Raw genomic sequence first — 13630 nt, forward strand, 5'->3', positions numbered from 1 at the left:
GTCCGCATCGGCCTTATATTTCAAACTACGTCCACATCGATATACAGTCTATGGTTACAATACGGTATGCTGGGGGTGTTTAGAGCTTGTTGCGGTGCCCCCAAGTGGTCAAAAACCTCATTAATTCAGCTTTAAAATCAGTTTTTTTTTTTTTATCAAGGCTCTTGTTCCCAGCAATTTTTGACTCCTTTATCATGTTTTCCTCCCGTCCCGATTTGAGCAATTTGACTGCGGTTTCCTGTGATTATTGGTAAGACCCCAAGAAGCCCAGCTGCCACTCCACAGATTTTATTCCCATTCTATGATAACGGCTCCATTGGCTCTCCACAGCTGCCAGGGACTTCACGGAGCTGACGGCAGAGACCCAAAGGCTCCAGTGTGTGTGTGTGTGTGTGATCGCGAACCAAAAGGCCTTTTGGGATCACATCGACATCCAGTGGCGATATTACCATCGGTTCCCCCCCACCCCTTTGAAAGAGAAGCGAGTCGTTCCCCACAAAAACCCGTCACACGCCAGAGCTCCATTAGCAAGCGCTCAATTTTGAAATCCCATTTTCATAAGCATTGTGCACGCAAGAATAAATTACATTTGCTCCAAAATTATCCCGCACAATAACCCCCCTCCAACCAGCCACCCACCAGCGTAAGTGCTGTTTCCCAGAGTACTTCTCCTGTGCAAGTTCTCCGTGAATAGGGGACTGATTTTGATGAAAGCTACGATGATCACTCCATTCAGGCCGAGCTAGAAGGAGATAAAACAGCTTGCCAGTCTTCGTGCCAAGAGCTGTGTTAATCAGTTGATGAGAAGGGAATAAAAAAATTAAAAAAAAAAAAATTCTTTTGTTGGGCCTCCGGGGATCCTCGATAGAACTTAAAGGACAATCGCGGTGAAATGGAGCTCTAAAATATGAATTTATAGGAGAAAGTGTCAAATATACGTGATTTGCCCGCGTTTCCTTAATCTGAATTTGTTACGCTGATTTAAAACCTCCGCAGAGAATAAATTGTAAAAAAAAGGTAGAAAGGTCACTGTGACAGAAATTCGGGATGACTTTTCTCGGAGCGAAGAGGGAGGGAGTAGCTTCTGATTCAGCCGTCTATTCACTGCCAACAAGAGCGGCTCCCGCTGAAGATCAGTATGACATCACAGTTTTTTTTGTTTTTTTTTGTCTACGCTCCACAGTTTTCGCTTTGGGACAGAATCGTTCACTCCCGCTTATTCCTGCTGCATAATAACCCCCAAGAATGTCATCTTTGGTGGGAGTTCCCGGCGGGGGTTCGTATCTCCGATGAAGGACCGGCGAGCTTCTCTGACCTGAACTGCTGCTGCGTAGGTCGGCTGGGTCGGACCGCGACACTCGTGGACATAAACAGCCACCAATTTAAATATATGAATAGTTTTTTAAATCACAAATTGAAATGTGGGTGTGTGAGTCAACTTATCGGACATGAAGAGAATAAAAAAAAAAAAAAACACAAGAGACGGAAAATAAAAACATATCTTTGTAAATTAATCCACGCCAATAAACATTAAACATTTCGACGCGGTAGTACGTCAAAGTGTGTAATGCGCCCGTCAGTCCACTAGAGGATGTCGGTGTCACGTTTTTGCCTCGTCTACGCAAAAGGTGCCGTTGTTATAGCCAACAAAAAACTGCATAGTTAGCTTCGGGAAAAAAAACTACTTGGTTAAGAAAAAGGTCATGGTTTGGTTTAAAAAAAAAAAATGTTTTGCATAAGTACCGTTATGTAGCTACATCATACAAGTTACTTGACATATGTGAAATGTTCTATGTAACTTACTTACGACACTTAAAAGTCGAATCCTGATAAAGCCCCGACTTGGACTTTATTAATCTATTGCTGCATTCAAATTGAACTCGTGAGCTCGTAGTTACGACATTGGAAAGTCGTGTGCACCGCGTTCGAGCGGTCGTGTCGTTAAAAACACTGTTGCTAGGCAACGTCAACGCGGACGGCGTCTAGAAGCCACCGAGGCTAACAATTTAGCAAGCGTTATGTAACGCAGGAAATGCAAAAAAAAAAAAAAAAAAAAAAAAAAAAGCTCAACACTCTCGTCAGACGCCGGCTATCATCTAAGTTACGAAGATGAACTCGACGTGACTGAAGGACCCCGATGAGAAGAGGAGGGAATTTCTTACCATAATTTAGTCAAGTCGGCTAAAAAAAACGTTGACCGGAGGGAGGGAGGTGGTGGTGGTGGTGGTGGTGGGGTTTGAGATACATCGATTCACCTTCTACCTCAGACTGCTGCCTGAGGTAGAACCGTTAAAATCTGTTCGTGTGTGTGAGGGTGAAACCAAACTGTTTATTTATTTATTTATTTTTTTGCACACCGCTTCACAGTAAATTGCTCTCAAATTTGAGGCAGGTTGGCTTTTATTGGAAAGTACAGCATCATCGTTATCGTCCTGAAGCGAACGCCATCTGCTGCATCACGAGTTCGAACTCGGCAAAATGAGCAATTCAGAAATGTCGTTTGACTTTTCTTCTTTTTTTTTTTTTCTTTAACTTTCTTTCACTTTCTTTTATTTTTTATTACACATTGGTGAATCAACTCGTGCCTGATGACTCTCTTTATTTTGTCTCTCTGAAGCTGACATGATTACTACTTCTAAAAAAACACACACACACACACACACAAAAAAACCAACTTTTTTTATGGCCAAAATCAACAAATTTACAAGTTTGCAGCCGTGCGCAAAAAGCTTCATGAAATGCAGGGGAACAGACTGCTGCACTGCAGATAACATACCGACTAATGCTGCCTCCAGGTGGAGCTGAAAGACAGCAGATCTCTACAGGTCAGCTGCAGGCCTCTTCGTCCTCAAGAGAACTCCTCTTCTTCAATTCTCATACATCATGTTCTCTGAGCTCACAGCAAACACCAATCAAATGTTTATACAACCGCAGGTTTGGTTTATTGGCTGTATAGTTTATAGTTGAACTGTTTTCTTTTTAATTTTCATCTATGTTATTATTGATGTGTTTGTAAGTTACATTTATTTATTTTTTTATTTCCCACTAATGGGTCAACAACCGTATTCTCAAGGTGAATCGATGTGTTTTTTTTTTTTTATTATTTCATTTTATTTATATCTCCATGATTTCTCAGAATAACTGGAGGGTGCAGCATTAAAATTATACTCTTTAAAGTATTCTATTAAACTGGAATTATTGATTGAGATTGTATAAACAGTGATTACAGAGGATCGTGCTGCCGAACAAGGCGTCGACAAATAAAACCTCATTTCCCACAAGTCCGTGCGGTGGCAACAGGGAAGTCGGTTAGGTGAACATGAAGTGAAAGTCGCTTTACTTGTAAACGGAGCTTTCGTCGCGGACGTGTTTTTTTTTATTTATTATTATTATATGTGGCGTGTTCGTCAATGAGGTACACAACTAGACGCTTTTGTTTTGAACCCGTCGTATTTCCGGGCTTTTAACCCGTGCGCTCGCGCCGATGCGTAACGTCTTTCTGCAAGACTTCATTTGAAAAACAAGCAAATTTAAAGTCGCCTCGCTCGAAGAGAAGAGGCGCGCGCGTGTCGCATTATATTTAAGACATTTAAATATTCTTTTAATGACGCCGTTTGATTCGGTGTACGTGAAAACACGATTGCGGCGTAAGAAGAGGAATTAATTTGGCTAAAGAAGTTGGACAAGGTGACGTAATTAGCTGGGTGAACGTGCAGCCTGCAGAAAATAGTTTTTTTTTATTCCAATGACGTTTTGTCTTAATTAGGTGCTAATTCTCTGCCTTGGTGTTCACATCTGATTTGTTATCCTAGTTTTAATATTGAAATTCTGTCTTTCTTTTTTTTCCTTTTTTTTTATGACATTAACTTTATCACACTTGGAAAAAAAAAAGTAGAAAATTTCACTTTTATAATAATAAATCTTATATTTTTTGTATATTTTGTGTACAGTAATGTCCTTTTTTTGTCCTTGTTTTTATATTTTTATTGTTTCTAGTATTCATTTGATTTAAATAACATTAATTAGGTGCTGATTCTCTGCTTTGCGACTTAGATTGTGTGGAGAAAAAGTGTTCAGATCCAATTTGTTAAACATAATGAGCAAAAAATATTCCTCACAAGCTATCCTAGTTTTAATGTTGAAATTTTGTCTTTTTTTCTTTTTTTTTGACGTTAACTTTAATCACGCCTGAGATTTTGTTTTTATTTTTTAAATTCACTAAAATCGTATATATTTTGTTTTTGTTTTTGTTTTTTTTGCCGTCCAGGTGATTTTAATGACCTAAATGTGTCCCACGGCCTCTTGTCATCTCCTCTGCAGGCAGCAGATGCAGCAGGGCGGCCCTCCGTCTCCCAGCTGGTCCTCCGCCTCCGACCGCTTCCCCCTCACACGCCTCGGCGACGCAGCTGAACGTGGAAGTGAGATCTCGCCTGAACCGCAGAAAGTCGCAGACAATTCTGTGAGTGTCAGTCAAATATTATCCAAAATAAAATAAATCACGGGACGGAGAGTCATAACCGCTGTGTGATGCGGTGCGAAGTTCAGTAGGAAGTGTTGTCAGTGTCACGGCAGCTGTGGACGAGGTGAGGCACATTTCTGATGATGAAGATCAAATATGACTTTTTTTTTGTGTGTGTGCATATATTCAACCATTTCTGTTGTATTTTTCGGGCGGGGTTTTTTTCCGACGACAAATCGTGTCTGTCGAATTAAATTTGGATGAATTTTCACGTTTTTATATTTTTATTGTCTTTAGTTCTGATGATGATCAGATATGACTTTTTTTTGTGCATATATTCAACCGTTTCTATTGTATTTTTCTAATGTTTTTTTTTATGACAAATAGTAATTGTTTAATTACATTTTGATGAATTTGAACATGTTTTAAAAAAAAATATTTTTATTGTTTCTAGTATTCATTTAATTCAAATAACATTAATTAGGTGCTGATTCTTACAAATTGTGTGGAGAAAAGGTGTTCAGATCTGATTTGTCAGGAGTTATCTGTTTAAATTTGGACCCAATTGTTTCTGGGCCATTTTTTCCGAGTGAACTTGTTTGTTGATTCAGCCCTCAGACCTCTCCAGGATGCGGTCCGTCGTCGTCTTCTACGCGTGCTACCTGCTGTGCCTGGTCGTGGGCGTGGCCTGCGTGGCGTGCGCGTGCGTGTGGAACAGCCGGTGGCGGGGCGGTTTCGCGTGGAACGGCTCGCCCCTCCAGTTCAACTGGCACCCGGTCCTGATGGTGACGGGCCTGGTGGTGCTGTACGGCAACGGTGAGCGACTTTCTCGCATCTTTTCACATCTGGGTCAGTTTCATTTCTGCTTCTCACTTCTGTTCCTCCCTCAGACAGTCAAATATATATATATATAGATAGAGATGTATCTATATATATATATAGTTTCAGCCAGAAACTATAATGTCTTTCCTCTAAGTTACATCGTACTCTGGATGTGATATTATAATCATGGCCACTGTTTACTTCTCTTGCTCACGCGCGTTCATTTCCTAAATAGTATGAACTTCACACCGCTGATAATTTACCCCTTTGAGCTGATCTCAGTCGCGATTAAAGCTGCTGCTTTGGAACATTTTTGCTGCCTACATTTGCATATTAATGTGTGAAACCTGAGGTGTGAAGAAAAAAAAAAAAAAAAAAAGGGCTATATTTGGTCTTTAATGCATGAATGAGCTTCATTCCTCAACTCTTCAGGTGCGGTTCGGGTATATCACGGCGACTGTGGGTTCGACGGAGACGGGGGAGATTAAGAGTGGGTAAAAATAATTGAAATATGTGGAGAGAAAGAAGTGACGCCGAGGGATATTGGAATATAATATCGTAAATTAACAGCTCAGTTCAATTTTATTGTCAGAGTCGGTCAGAAAAACCTACAAACAAGGTGCGACGCATACGTTAAATAAAAGAAAGACGTTGCTGTTATAAGATATTGATACCACAGTTCATTTGTCCACCGCAGCGCAGAGCCCAACCCTCTTAAACTTCATCTTAACTTCATTTCCGACGCAAAAGGGGGCGGAGACTCGGTTGCCCCATGTGACCTGCGTTCTCCAGGTCGGATTAACAACACGCCCGGAGTCTTATCGCGTTGTCCCGACACGCCTCCTTCGAAACGATATAAAACAAATAAAACAGCAACTCGGGTCAAGAAGCCTCGCGGGCTTCAATAAAACCGAATAGAAGAAAGGAGTTTTGCTTTCGGCTGCTTCCTCTTCACTCTCCTCGATGTCACTTTTAAATCAGGTTCACATGACTTTTATTTGAACCCTGTACCTTTTTATTTTGAAGGCAAATAAATAGCAATAAAAGCCGCAACAATAAACAAGCACGGGACATAAAAAGGGAGACTTTATACCAAAACCCTAAAAAAAAAAAAAAAAAGTTCCATAAATATGTGCAAAAGGTGCCGAGACGTCCCGTAACGCTTTGTTCTTCACTTATTAAATGAATTGACCGTCGCGTCTTGTTTTGTTTTGCTGCCTCCGTCCTCCAGGAGCCGTGTTGTACCGCCTCCCTCTGACCTGGAGTCAGAACAAACTCCCCTGGAAGCTGCTCCACGCCGCTGTCATGCTCCTCTCCCTGATCCTGTCCGTCGTGGGACTCTGCGCCGTCTTCGACTTCCACAACGCCAAACGAATCCCCAACCTCTACTCCCTGCACAGCTGGATCGGAATCGCCGCCACGGCTCTCTTCGCCCTGCAGGTACGCCACTTTTAAAACGCCGGAAAGAGCGTTTTTGTTTACCGCGCGACGGGGTCGGGTGTGATTTTGATTTTGATTTTGATTTTTGTGTGTGTCTCGTCCGTCCCGTGTTTCTGTCCGTCGTGCAGTGGGCGGTGGGTTTGGCCACCTTCCTCCTGCCCTGCTCCCCCGTTTGGCTTCGTAAAACCCTGAAACCCGTCCACGCGTGGATGGGAGCCTTCATACTGTCGCTCAGCATCGCCGCCTGCATCTCCGGCATCAACGAGAAACTCTTCTTCGTTCTGTGAGCGTCAATTCTCGTTCTTAAAGATACAAATTATTTTCAATCCCAAAAATGAATCGAATGTTAAATATTCGTCTTCGTCTAAACAAAATTTTGTTTTGTTTTCGACAGGCAAGGAGACAATCCCTACGCTGCCCTCCCGCCCGAGGCCTTGTTAGGAAATTCTTTAGGAGTTTTGATCGTGGCCTTCGGCTTGGTCGTCTTTGTGATTTTGTCCAACCGTGAATGGCAGAGACCGGAGTCCCGGCCTGAGGACGCCACTTACACGGTGAAAATAAGTAATGAACAGCGATTAGCGGATATAATTTAATGAAGCATTATAAATAACAATCCTTTTTCTATTTGATGCTTTTTTTCTCACAGCCGTTGCTTCAAGAAGAAAACGAATGAAACTTCGAAACGACTCGCCGCTGAAAAGTCAGTTCAACCGTCAAAGATCATACGAATTTCTGTTCTGAATTTAGGAAGCCACTTCGCGAAAGTTACGCGTCCGACGTGAACGTACGTATTTATTTTGAAATCGTATTTAAGATTCCTTTTTTCGCAACAAAGAATAAAAGAATATTATCCATCAAAGCTGTGACATTTCCTCTCTTACCTTGTATGTGAACCGTCCCATGATGCACTGCTGCAAAGCCATTAAGTGGGTCAGTGTGTTCGAGGTTGTAAAACTATTCGGTGGGCTTTAAAATATCTGTTTGTCCCGTACGTCATTAAACATCTCATTATATATGAATAAAAATAGAATAATATCAAATCAAACTAAACAACGGTGTTCTTGATGCAACAATCGGCGAAAGGCGTTTCAGGTCAGTCGTCCCCCCGTCCCCCCCGTCCCCCGTCCCCCGCAGTAAAATTCAGACAGCCGAGGTTTCAACCCACAAATGAAAGAAAAGGGAAGATGAAGCGAGTTCGCGCGACGCCGATCGCTATCAGTCGCCGCTTCATGTGAGCCATTTAAAAAAAAAAAGCGGAAGCGGTGAAACGCCACAAATGAAACCTCTTATCAAAGCTGCTGCGTCAGGCCGAACAAAGACTTCCCCGTCCTTCGTCTGGTTTCTCAAACAGTCACGAGTCGCTAAGACTTCAGGACGTTTCACACTCGACTTCCTCCTGTTCGCAAAAAAAAAAAAAAAAAAAAAAAAAAAACGCCTCCAAAAGCTGCGCCGCTAATTAACAGTCTGGTTTATGTTGGAGGGGAAAATATACTCGTGGAAAAGAAGGTGGCGGAAAAACATCAAAGACTTTAAACACGTTTTTATTTTAGTTTTTTCAATTAAGCTGAACATTAACTGACTTTATTATACTTGGTTAAAAGTCAGCCAACAGTACGTCCTTTTTGACACAAGGTGGCAGCAGAGTGGAGTTCATAAAATCTGCGCTCTCGTAATCGAGGTTAAATTATACTTTATGAAACAATTTGATACCAAAGAGCGTCGAATGAGGTAAATATTGGAAGGTAATAGGTCATATTTTAACAAGCACTATATATCAAGATTCAGCTGATGAGTCTCAGAAGATTTGAAGAGCAACTCTCGTCACACTTTTACCTTAACATTTGATTTGACATGCATTGTGCAACCATCGCAGCTCATTATCGTTGTGCCTCCTCTCCTGCAGCTTTTATGTTTTTTGTTTTTTTTGCAGGTATCTGATCTCGGGTTACTGGCGCCACAATTTACCCAATGTCTATTGTTTGTTGTCTCTCTATGCTGTTCTTTTCTGTCTCTGCTCTCCCCTGATCCAAACCAGTTGGAACCGAGCGGCAACCGGCAGCGACGTCGCCCATTTTTTTTCCGTGAACGGCCGTGGTGAAGCCTCGAGTTCGGAATTTGCCCGGCGGAATTTTGCTAGTCCCGAGCGGTCTGGAGCAGGAAATGACCATATTTGGGAGAGATGGGTGGGGGGGGGGGGATCTGACTTTATCTGATCGGAAAACCTGACGATACTACGTCCCGCCCACTGATAGCCGTAACCTGACTGCACCACAGGCCTGTCAATCAAATCGACACGCCCCCAAAAACAGGTCTTTTTGAGGCTTATTTTCGAATTAATGACGGGATTATTTTTCAAATGGACTGCCAGAAAACTAATAAGGAGGAGCGACTTTAGCTGACAACGCTGAAATCAATTTTTATTGACTTCGTAGTTTACGAGAGAAGCTGAATGGGAGTCTACGGAGACGAAGCTTTTTGGAGCCGACCTCTAGTGGCAGTCGGTGGTAATGCAGCTTAAGGCACTTCGGCATTTGTCCTCGTTTTTCAGAGCCGGAGGCTACGAACACTTTTATATCCAGTCTACAGATGTGACAAATGACCGGCCACCTCTGAGCCTGCCTCAGGTTTCCTCCTGTTAAAAGAGAGTTTTTTTTCCTTCCAACTGTCAAACATGTGGACATCGTTGGTTCGGTTCGTCTCTACAATGTTGTAATTCTGTTCCCTTGACATTACTTGACTCATGTTAGGATTTTGTGTCCGTTATGCGGTATTGAAAGTCTTGAATATTTTGGGGTATTTAAAAAAAAAAAAGTCCGACAGTCTTTGAACGCAGCATTCCAACGACGACTAATCAGCTCTCTGCCCCGTTCAGGGTGGCACGCGCAGTTTACAGCGTCCCGGGGGGGGGGGGGGGGGGTCACACATCGCATCACAATCCCCGCTGAGGTCATCGCGAAAGGTGGGCGTCGAGTGGGGCGGTGCCGCCGCCGCTTCGGACCGGTCCTCCGGGACGGGCTTTTCTTTTTTTTTTTTTACATTTTCACGAGAGGGAGGGAAACTTTTAGAGAGCAGAAGAAGAAGAAAGAAGAAAAAGCAGCAGCTGACTTCATACTCGGGTCCGTTCGCTGCGGACTGCTGTGTGCTGTTTCTGCAGCTTCAGGAGGGAACAAAGTAAGTCTGGAAGTCACCTTAAAGAATTCAAACGAAGTTATAGACGTTGTTGTTTCGACTGTAATCCTACCGTAGGGTGTTTACACCGGTGTAGTTGGATGCATTCAGTGGTTACTTCACGGTTTCACGTTACCTAAAAAAAAAAAAAACCAAAAAACGAATTGTTTTTTTTCTAAAACTTTTTGTTTTAGATTTAGGAAGTTTGTCGAGCCTTGAAGTGATAACATATGATTGTGGTTGTTTTTTCATTTTTTTTTTTTTTTTCATTTAATCATGTCTATGCTGTGCAATTATGTGTGATACTTTAGCACATACAGTTAAATAATGAGTCAATTAACATTTTCAGGTTTCATTTTCTTGTGTGAAAATTTGCTGGATTTGTTCTTAATAGAATAGAAAAGCATAAAATAGAATAGAATAAAATAGAGTAGAGTGTTTGAGTGAATTTAAAGGACTTTAGGCATGTGTTGGTTTTTTGGGGGTGTTTTCTCACATTTTGCTGACTAAAAAAAGTGACTTAATTTACCTGAAAATTAACCTCAATTCATAATTAAGTTGCATCCAAACTGCTTTTATTTTTTTTTTTTTTTTTTTGTGCAATATTTTTTTAAAGGCTTTAAATTCAAGAAAGTGGTCACGTGCGTTTAGGTCCTTTGTGTTTTTGCGTATGACTTAAAAGTCCATGTATATATTGTGGAGCGGAGGAACGCTTCTTTTTCTGTGTGTCTGCTTGCAGGGAAGTAGTTCTTTAGAGAAACCGTTCACATACCTTATGAAGTGACATTTTGACCTTTTGAGCCGATGCATGGATCCCTGCAGCAGCAGGTGGGACTCATGAGTCTGACAGGAAGGAGAAAGCAGTATGTATGTGACATTTATATATATATATATATATATATATATAGGGTAAAAAAAAAAACATCCTAGCAGCTTGATGGTACTGAGATTAAAAGTTTGAAAAGAGGAGGAGAGTTATTTTGAAAAATATCTTCATAGGAGTGAGATTTCTTCGGTCCAGAAAGTGTTTCTGAGGCTAAAAGTCAGCCGAGGTTTTGGGGATTTCAGGGTTTCTGCTTCGCCGAAGTTCTCCGCATTCTGTTTTGTACTTGAAAGCAACAAAAAAAAACGAAGCCAGAAAATCCTGGAATCTATCGCTCTGATTAGACGTTGGTTTTCTTTTTCCCGTCCAGTCCTCATCCGACCAAACGGGGGGGGGGTAGGAGGGTGATGAAGAAGTGGGCGAACGATGCTGCTTTTTGTTTCATATGTGTCGCCCTCAGTTAAACTTGCGCCGTCTCGGTTGGCGTGCCGACCCGTGTTTATTGTTCTGTGTGTTGTTTTTTTACCCCGTCTGTTTGGACCGACTGTGGAAGCGGACTTCATTCCATCTGCTCATTCTGTAACGCGCCTGTTGGTTTTAAGCTTGTGTAACTGCTGCCACGTTACAACCGGGTGGTGGGGGGGGAAGTAAGAAAAAGCCTGCAGTTGATGGATCGTCCCGCCAGATGTTTTTGTTTTTGTTTTGTACACCGAAAGCGGTTTTGTAGCTTTTTAAACATTTGATTTAGTTTGCGGGGAGACACAGCTGTTGATGAGTCCGTCTTTTTCCTCGGAGTTGTCGAGTTATTCGTCGTCTTGGAAGGTATGTAAGGAGCTGCAGCCTGCTCATATATCAATGTGGAGTTTGGTATTACGTCACCCAGCAGGTGTCTGGTTCAGCTCTGGCTCCAGCTTTTTACCCAAAGATCGAGTAACAGGAAATAACTGTGAAATTGATTTTTGACGAGGTTAAAAGAATATTGTGCTTCATGGACAGTTATGTCTGTTTTATTGACGCGAGAACATCCTGCAAGTTTGTCTAGAAAAGTCAAGTAAATCCACCGTAGCGCGTGTTTGGGAGCCGTGCCTTTGATTGACAGCAAAAATAAGCCGTGACATGAGATGTCACAGAAATCAAGCAGAAACAGAAACAAACAAGCAAAAATGCTGATTATTACGCGAACCCTTTTTTTTTTATTAAAGCAGTTCCTGAGCGTCACCAATCATGACTGGAAGTATCGAGAACTCAAAAAGGTCATTTTGTGCAGTTGAACACAGTTATGATGTCATAAATCTTAAAAAAGAAAAGAAGAAAAAATGTAAGTTGATTTTGAATGAAAAAAGATGGACAGCATTTTTCCAAGTGTGACCGATATAAAAAAAATAAAAAAAATCAAAGTAGAGGCTTCATGTGATGCACATATTGATCTGTCTACCTTTTTATAACCTCTGTAAACTTCTCTTTCGTCTATAGGTCTATCGTTTTTTTTGTTTTTTTTGTCTGGCTTTCATAAGTGGTGTTATTTTGGCTTTCTTTTTTGCTTTTTAAAAACAAGACTTTTAAACCTGCTGACAGTTTGTGGGGTTCAGAAAGTTTTCAGTATTGTTTTGGCCTATTTGGGGCAGTGGAAAAAAGCTTTCGACAAAATGTTAGCATATTCTTGACCTTACAAAGTTGAGGAAACGAGTTATCAAGCAATTTCTTTTTCACACCGCCGACAGGCGGAAAGCAACTTCAGCTTTTATTTTAAATCCAATCGCTTGTCTTTTAGCTCTGTTTTTGGTCTCCGCCGATCTTGAAGGAGATAGCTGACTTAAAAGATAAAGGCTTCACCTGCTGGTTGCAAACTTTGCTGGGTTTTTTTGGCACTGGCCAAACAAAATAGTAAATATGTGGGCCTAAAAGAAACAAAACAGTGAGCTGAAAGAAGATAAAAAGCTCCATAGTGGCTGGAGGGAACTGCAGAGTCGGGTGATTATTTTCTTCAGGTTCGTCACAACGGCCGATCTAATGTGAACATAAAACTATATATTGCTGCAACTTTAATATCGCAAATAAATCAACATTTGATGGCAGCCTGTTTAAAAACATACGCGACACATAAGAATTGCACTTTTATAAAGTTGGAGGAATCCTACGTTTCCCATGATGCAATTCATCAGCTCTTTTTGTCGGCTGCTCCCTGCCGCTTTCGACAAAATGCGGTTACCCGGTGGACGTCGTCAGCAGTTCTCAGACTGTAAAATGACCTGAATGTGTAAGAAGCAGCGAAACGGCCCTTTAACACCCTTCGCTCTTCCTTCAGCTCGATTCCTCCGAAGTAAACAACGACATGAACCGAGGAATTTGAACGATCTCTTTTCCAATCTTTTCTCGTCAGCTGCGACCGAAATGCCGGCCGCCCGGAACCGACCCTGCTGCGCCGCCGCGCTGCTGGTGCTGCTGCTGAAGCTGGCCCGCGGCCAGTACGAGCACCTGGGCTACCCGCCGGGCTACCCCGACCCGGAACAGGAACAGTACACCGCCCCTCAGCTGGCGCCCGACACGCCCAGGATTCAGCTCCGCCTGGCGGGCGACAAGAGGAAACACAACGAGGGCCGCGTGGAGGTCTTCTACAACGGCGAGTGGGGCACGGTGTGCGACGACGACTTCACCATCCACGCCGCCCAGGTGGTGTGCCGGGAGCTGGGCTACCTGGAGGCCATGTCGTGGTCGCCGTCCTCCAAATACGGGAAAGGGCAAGGTACCTCCATATTTTTACATCCGTCGTTTTATCGCAGAACGTTATCGATGTCGACCGCCAGTGCGCGACCTTTCCATTTACGCGGCACCGTAGGGATCGGAAAACGGTTCGAGGTAAATATTCCGGAGGTTTTGAGGTGGGGGGGGGGAGGGATGGAGGGGAGGACGGCCTCAAC

General features: G+C 42.6%; 2 protein-coding genes across 4 annotated transcripts in view; both read left to right on the forward strand.

Moving 5' to 3' along the window:
* Positions 1-3297: 3297 nt before the first annotated feature.
* Positions 3298-7470, forward strand: cyb561a3a (cytochrome b561 family, member A3a). Of its 3 annotated transcripts, none has more exons than XM_069701534.1 (7): positions 3298-3687; positions 4321-4459; positions 5071-5275; positions 6513-6721; positions 6850-7004; positions 7116-7272; positions 7368-7470. In XM_069701534.1, exons 2-7 carry the CDS (start codon positions 4328-4330, stop codon positions 7392-7394), a joined length of 885 nt encoding a protein of 294 aa, XP_069557635.1. In that variant the 5' UTR covers positions 3298-3687; positions 4321-4327; the 3' UTR covers positions 7395-7470. The 3 variants fall into 3 exon arrangements, with proteins under 3 accessions (XP_069557635.1, XP_069557634.1, XP_069557636.1); XM_069701533.1 differs by having other exon boundaries at positions 3298-3415; XM_069701535.1 differs by lacking the exon at positions 3298-3687 and having other exon boundaries at positions 4369-4583.
* Positions 7471-11473: 4003 nt separating this feature from the next.
* Positions 11474-13630, forward strand: part of loxl2b (lysyl oxidase-like 2b) — a 30396-nt gene continuing 28239 nt past the window's right edge. Inside the window, exons 1-2 of the mRNA XM_069701517.1 lie at positions 11474-11534; positions 13093-13455. Of these exons, the coding sequence (XP_069557618.1) occupies positions 13104-13455 (352 nt within the window). The 5' untranslated portion in view covers positions 11474-11534; positions 13093-13103. The remainder of the gene's footprint in view (positions 11535-13092; positions 13456-13630) is intronic.

Source organism: Brachyistius frenatus, unplaced genomic scaffold, assembly GCF_029030835.1.
Source record: "Brachyistius frenatus isolate BFR_SWC_R1_liver_20210118 unplaced genomic scaffold, ASM2903083v1 Contig_37, whole genome shotgun sequence".
Taxonomy (NCBI): domain Eukaryota; kingdom Metazoa; phylum Chordata; class Actinopteri; family Embiotocidae; genus Brachyistius; species Brachyistius frenatus.

What these genes read in the sequence shown, in the direction of transcription:
- cyb561a3a (XM_069701533.1), top strand. An exon ending in CGGCTCTCTTCGCCCTGCAG is followed by an intron (nt 6,722 to 6,849) that starts GTACGCCACTTT and finishes TCCGTCGTGCAG; the next exon opens with TGGGCGGTGGGTTTGGCCAC. An exon ending in GAGAAACTCTTCTTCGTTCT is followed by an intron (nt 7,005 to 7,115) that starts GTGAGCGTCAAT and finishes TGTTTTCGACAG; the next exon opens with GCAAGGAGACAATCCCTACG.